The sequence below is a fragment of the Helicoverpa zea genome, chromosome 26 (genome assembly GCF_022581195.2).
Source record: "Helicoverpa zea isolate HzStark_Cry1AcR chromosome 26, ilHelZeax1.1, whole genome shotgun sequence".
Lineage (NCBI taxonomy): Eukaryota > Metazoa > Arthropoda > Insecta > Lepidoptera > Noctuidae > Helicoverpa > Helicoverpa zea.
Window position 1 is genome coordinate 1,049,735 of NC_061477.1, and position 7,031 is coordinate 1,056,765.

At 35.9% G+C, this 7,031-nt stretch overlaps 2 protein-coding genes across 2 annotated transcripts; one reads left to right on the plus strand and one right to left on the minus strand.

Annotated features, from left to right (window-relative positions):
• The first annotated feature begins 4,144 nt into the window (after positions 1-4,144).
• LOC124643095 lies at positions 4,145-6,356 on the plus strand. Its single transcript, XM_047181949.1, has 2 exons — positions 4,145-4,566; positions 5,544-6,356. The coding sequence occupies exons 1-2, from the start codon at positions 4,371-4,373 to the stop codon at positions 6,245-6,247; spliced, it is 900 nt and encodes a 299-aa protein (XP_047037905.1). The 5' UTR covers positions 4,145-4,370; the 3' UTR covers positions 6,248-6,356.
• Positions 4,568-6,681, minus strand: LOC124643094 (protein ALP1-like). Its single transcript, XM_047181947.1, has 2 exons — positions 6,448-6,681; positions 4,568-5,488 (listed from the first exon to the last, which is right to left on the minus strand). The coding sequence occupies exons 1-2, from the start codon at positions 6,561-6,563 to the stop codon at positions 4,612-4,614; spliced, it is 993 nt and encodes a 330-aa protein (XP_047037903.1). The 5' UTR covers positions 6,564-6,681; the 3' UTR covers positions 4,568-4,611.
• Between the last annotated feature and the right edge of the window lie 350 nt (positions 6,682-7,031).

Here is a 7,031-nt window from a genome sequence, read left to right on the forward strand (position 1 = left end):
TTGAAAGAGTTAATTAGCATGCATCACCTCTATTTTTTTTAGAATTTTATACCCCGTAGTTATAAAAATAGAGGGGGGGGGGACATACTTTTTACGACTTTGAGAGCTGATATCTCAAAAACCGTTCACTTTAAGAAAAATGTTTTTTAGAAAACTTTATATCATTTTAAAAGACCTTTCCATTGATACCCCACACGGGTATGTACATCGAAAAAAAAAATTTCATCCCTCAGTTACATGTATGGGGGGCCCCACCCCCAATTCTTTTTTTTACTATTTAGTGTCATATTTTTGTAGCGGTTCATACAACACATATTCCCATCAAATTTCATCACTGTAGTACTTATAGTTTCCGAGTAAATCGGCTGTGACAGACGGACAGACGGACAGACGGACAGACGGACATGACGAAACTATAAGGGTTCCGTTTTTGCCATTTTGGCTACGGAACCCTAAAAATGAGTTGAAAGTACGCTACATGAAGCTCGAGAATGGACTTAGGCTACTTTTTATCTAGAAGCAGGAAGTCTATTCATCAAGAAGCGGGTAGGTATACATGCGACCATTAAAATAAATAATAGTTTAAAAAAACTAAAAAACACGCTTTTTATAGAAAAACGAACTAAAAAATAGAAAATAAATTTTAACGAATTTAAATTAAGAAAACAGTGTTAAAAATTTCAATGAATGTAAATTAATAATAGTGTGAATACAAAAAAAAGATTTAAAAAAAAGCGTGGGGTGCATGGTGTCAATAGTTATAAATATTTTATTGACAGATATGAGTACAGTGATTTTCATTTCGATAATATCTTAAAAAGCACCCCACGCTTTTTTTAAATCTTTTTTTTTTGTATTCACACTATTATTAATTTACATTCATTGAAATTTTTAACACTGTTTTCTTAATTTAAATTCGTTAAAATTTATTTTCTATTTTTTAGTTCGTTTTTCTATAAAAAGCGTGTTTTTTAGTTTTTTTAAACTATTATTTATTTTCTACTTTTTAGTTTGTTTTAAAACTATTATTTGTTTTGTAGAATTAAAATTCTCTTTAGTATACAAAAAAATGTCAATATTAGAGAAAACGGCTAAAGATAATGATTGGAAATAAAAATTAACACCGAGTCCTGCCTTATCGACTGCAGAGAAAAATTCTAGAAAATTTTAATTAATTTTCTTACCTTATCGACTATAGATGAAAACTATATAAATTAACAAAAATCATATTTTGCAAATTGAAAAGCCTAGAAGTCGGTGTCTAATGGATGTTACTAAGTTAATTTTGCCACCGACTTCTAGGCCGATGCACCTAAAATTAGTTTTTTTTTTTGCTTTTTAGTGTTTTGGGAAGTCGGTTGAATTTTTTTGTAAAAAGGTTATTTATTTAAAGCTTTTCAGTGATACGAATAGTTGTCACTATCCATACAAGTGGGAAGTTCTCATCAATACAAAGAATATAAGTCGTAACGAGGTATTTTACATATTCAGTTGTCGAGTTCCCTCGACTTTCTCTGGTCTCCATCATCAGGACAGCTCCAAACCTTCACTGTTGCATAGGTCTTGTCAATACAAATAATTTAAGTCCAAACACGAGGTAGTTTACATATTCAGTTGTCGAGTTCCCTCGACCCTCTCTGGTCTCCATCATCAGGTCATCTCCAAACCTTCACTGTTGCAAAGGTCTTGTCAATACAAATAATTTAAGCCCAAACACGAGGTAGTTTACATATTCAGTTGTCGAGTTCCCTCGACCCTCTCTGGTCTCCATCATCAGGTCAGCTCCAAATCTTCACAGTTAAATAGTGCTTTTAGGCGTACACCTGAGTGTCAAGTTTTTACCCTATGTATGCCTACAACTTTTGAAGGTTGCCCTCTATTTCTCAGGGTTTCCATCATCAGATCCTGACCTGATGACTATGGGACCAACTGGCAGCTATTCCGAGTCGAACAAAAAAAGAATCGCGTAAATCGGTCTTTAAACCTCGGAGTAATCGATGTGTATGTGTAACCTCCTCCTTTTTGGGAAGTCGGTTAAAAATGGAATAATTTTATCAAATTAGTGTATTGTCATCGGTCCTCAATAAATCTACAAAGTTTGAACGAAATCTGGCTGTTTAAAGTGGGTCAAAATCGCGCCCAAAGAAGTCGGTTACAAACATACAAACATACAGGTGAAGCTAATAAAAAGCGTGTAAAAAATAGCTATTCTTACATAAATATAAAGACAATCCAAATAACCAACTTTTCCATAGCTAAGATACTCCATCGTCATGTTTGGTCAAGCCTTCATTATCTCCCACTGCGCGCCAATTGTCTATGACCAATATAATTAATCTGTGGACAGCAGATTATTATATATTATTGATAGCTTTATAATATTAGGAAAGGCGTCATGTTGTTCGCGAATTAGAAAAATAAGATAATTTGTTGGTTAATTGACCCCTGTGTCGTGTTAAGTATTTTTTTTTTGTAGTTGTGTAGGCTTTGACGATTCTAAGTAATACAATTAGTTGATTGAAGGTCAGTTTTGAAGAAGGCTTTCAATTTGAACACTTTTATCTATAATTCTCTGAAACTACTAAATTGATTTGAAATAATATTTTACTATTGGAAAGCTACAGTATTTTCTAGGCTATATTTTATCCGGGTACGGGCATAAGTTTCCCTGCTTACTGAATAGAGAATAATAGATTTCTATCATTGGGTTAAGCAATGATTGGTGTGGTTCATCTGTGGATATGTTATGACGAATTTCTCCGTGCGTATGACAACGGGATTTATCAAGGAATATAAGGTTGCCTAAATAACTGGATATAGATGGTCAGATAGGCTGACTCTCCGTTTAAAACACCCACCTTCATACGATTAGACTGGAAGCTGACCCCAACATAGTATAAGCCTTGGTAGTTCGCTTTCATGGCTACTAAAATTCGCAGAAGTTACAGGAAAATATGAAAATTGAAGAGCAAAAAAATATCAGACGCGACAAAGCAAAGCCACCATTTGAAATTCAAAACATTTTAGTGATAAATACAACACATCTACCGCAGTACGTTTTGTATTAACATACGACAATATTATAATTTCAAATAAACACATCTTTTAGCGATCCTTCTGATTCGAGTATTTTTTTTTGTTTTATTTTTAACCGGAAAAGAAAAAAAGATTTCTGAAATGAGTCTCCATGGCATATATACCTTATCTTCATTTACCTATATGAAACTAGGTACTAAGTATCGAGTAAAAAGCTTAGGTATGGGCAGGTATAATTTCTCGATAAATGGGGTATTTTACACTGAAACAATTTTTGAAATCGGTCTAGTAATTCTTTAGATAAGTGAGTTCAGACAAACCAACCCTTAAAATTTTAATATTAGTATGTATAGGTAAAAAAATAACCGAATTATTTAGATAGAACAGTGTTGCATATCACTTATGCAGTGATGAAGGGCGTTTTACTGTATTTGGAAAAATAGTTCTTAAATATGTTGATTTTCATCTTCAAAGAAACTAAGAGTATATACACAAAACAGTTCTAAAATAAACCCATTTTTGCCGACCTGAATATAAGACAATACATTGACAGCAGAGCAAAGTTCTGAACTGCTGTGAACTTGCTACAGTTCGATACCCGAGTGTCATTGCTTATGTAAAACATTATGGACTGAAGATAACTTAAGTTTCTCAAAGAAAATGTCAAGAAAATACTCGCTTTTTAAATTTAAAATATGTTGCAGCTGAAATACGTATTATAAAAAAGGAAATGACTTGGCAGATTTGTGAATCTAAAAGGTAGTTTTAGCTATCGTGATTATTAATTTTGCTAGATATAATCCTGCCTATATTTTTTTTTTATAGTTAATCCTAACGCGTATAGGAAGAACTAGTTGAGCCTAGGATAAACTGGTTTATCCTAAAATCGGGTTCGGCCGGTAACATAACTACCAGATCTATTTACAAAATAGTATCAAAATATATCCACATTCAAAAAATATATAGTTCAATTCTCTTTCTAGGATGACAATATCAACTGTGACAACAAAAGGGTTGAAAAAAACCTAAATTATTGACAGTAGTACCACGGGTAGTTTTTTCTTGCCCGTGGTACTACCAGACTGCTTGGTAGTACTACGGCGTTTCTTCATACATTTTATATAGAATCGGCGCACACTGAGCGCTTGAGTGGCCGCGTCCGAGCCACAAGCTGCGAGAGTCGAGCGCGCTCGCTACTTGTGGCTGCGTTTTGTCGTTCGACTCGTGCGCATACACGGCCACAGTTGCCGGCTTCTTCCCACCCCTGCGCGCCGCTCCCCAATCCCGTCTCCCGGGTCTAGTCTTGTTGTAAGCTGCGTACTGAATGCACGTGCATGATGTCCACGGATCCGATTCCTCATTTTGATGTAGACGCTTTTATTTCCGATGTCGAAGAGCGACCCGCTATTTGGGATTTAAAGTCAGATTTGTATAGCGACAGGGGTAAGAAAACTGAAGCTTGGGAGGAATTGTGCCTAAAATTTATTCCAAATTTTAGTGAAAAAAATGTAGCGGAAAAAAACAAAGCAGGTAAGTTTTTGGACAATTTTATTTTACATTATTATTATATATTTATTATATTTTATTATTTTGCCAAGGTACAGCTCCCTCGTTGCTAATAAAATAATCTTTCAATATATCTCTGGTGTTTAATGAACGACGAGATTGCACGTGGGCGTTATCGATATCGTGAAGTCCTGGTACAGTCAATGTATGATGGAAATTAAATCCATCTCTCTGACGAACAAAGTTGTGTAGTATACAACAGGCCTTCACGATGTCTTCGGCGAAATCTATTGACACATTCAATGGTCGATGTAGTATTCTCCACTTATTCACTAATATCCCAAAGGCACACTCGATATGACGCCTGGCTCGAGAAAGCCTATAGTTGAAAATTCTTTTTTCAATATTCAAGTGTTTTCCTGAATAAGGTCTCAACATGTGTTCTGCAAGACCAAAAGCTTCATCACCAACAAAACAGTAGTTTACAGGACCAGAACTACTAGAAATTGCTTTTGGTGCAGGTAAATTCAGGGATTGGTCTTCCAATTTTTTGAATAATTTCGATTCTTTGTAGATAGTCGAATCTGAAGCTTTCCCATAAGAGCCGACATCAATAAATGTGAACTTATAATTCACGTCACAGATAGCTAGAAGTACGATGGAAAAATAGTGTTTATAATTATAATATAAGGATCCGCTATCTTGAGGCTTAATAATCCTTATATGTTTTCCATCAATTGCACCACAGCAATTTGGAAAGTTAGCATATTCTTCAAACCCCTTAGCTATTTTACTCCACATCTCTTCAGTTGGTTGTGGTACGCAGATATCTTGAAGTGATGCATAGATCAATTTACATGTTTCTTTTACAATCAATCTCGCAGTTGACGCACCACATCGATATACTAATTCAAAATCACCAAATGAACAACCAGTAGCAAGGTACCTGCAACAAAAAGAACAGATTAGAAACCTTTGATTATGTTATTTTTATGTTTCAGCATCCCAGTTGCAGCGAAAATGGAAAAGCCTTCGTGACTGTTTCAAAAGAGAACACTCTAAACAAATGAGCGTTAAAAGTGGATCTGCATCATCGAGTCGCAAGCCGTATATATATTATCAACAACTATCTTTTTTAAAAAACTTGGCTGACACACGACGTGATCCCAGCCCATTACCGAACGAGGTACACGATGCGACTGAGAGAAAAAGGCCAAAAAAGAACAAGACAAATAATGAAGACATTCAAGCAGAAACTGATATACTTGTTAGTATTTCAGAACAATTACAATCTCGTCATTCTAACAAGCATGAAGAAGACGCTGACCATAACTTTGCTTTGTCCTTGGTCCCGCACTTTAAACAAATACCCAATGAATTTAAATTGGATGCTCAAACCGATGTATTGATGGTACTAAAAAAATATAAACAGTATATGCGAACATCACAGAATCAACAACATGGATATTTCACATCATCATTTCAGGAACCACGCTCATACCATACTATGCAACCATCTACTTCGGGTTATCAACCGACTCCGCGTCCATCTGCTTTGGGATATCAATCGGCTTCGCGTCCACCTTCTATGGGATATCAATCAAATTTTGAGCATGACTTTTCCGTTAGCTCGCCATCTGCATCTGATAATACTATGAATTCTGTTTTGTCAGATGATATAAATGAACATCTTTTTGACAACTGACTATGTAAAAGTAAATGTGTATTTGTTATAAAAACTGTATATCTGCGATATGTAACTTGATTTAGTTTGCGATTTTTCAATTCTCATTAATAAATAATTTCTATTTCAATTTGGCTTTTTTAATTGTTTGTTTTACGTTCTAGAATCCACGTGAGTCGCAAACTAATAGAAGCAAAATGATACGAATGAATGATACTTACCTTAAAGTTATAGCCAGCCTTTCTGTTGGAGAGATGCTTTTTCTCATGCGTGTATCTTGATGTTTGAGGTCATCGTGCAAAACGCTAAGTAATTCATTGAATGAGTTCACGCTCATTCTAAAATACTTGAAGAACTTATCTGGATAACATTTTAACTCTTCGAACAGCAATTTGTGCTGTCCATTTTTATTGCGTGATGTCAGAATTGGATGTACCCAGTGACGCCGATGAACGACAGTCGTCGGCCGCGCGCGACAATAGTCAACCTATGAAAATGTATGGCGCCGCTGCCGAGGCCCGCGACAGTCGCGCGCGGCCGACGAATTTCGTGAGCCGGCAGCCGCGACCCACGGAATTCTACCTTTAAGGTTTGTGGGTAAGTTACAGCCGTTCGATCGATCATGAGGTTAAGCAACGCTTGGCTCGGTCACGACGTGGATGGGTGTCATGACGAGTTTCTGCGTGTTTTGGAAGGCACTTTAAATTGGTGGACCCCGGCTGCCATTTAAATATATCTAGCGTTCGACAGCCGCGACCCACGGAATTCTACCTTAACCGCGGTCTCCCTTCAAATTGCCATTTAG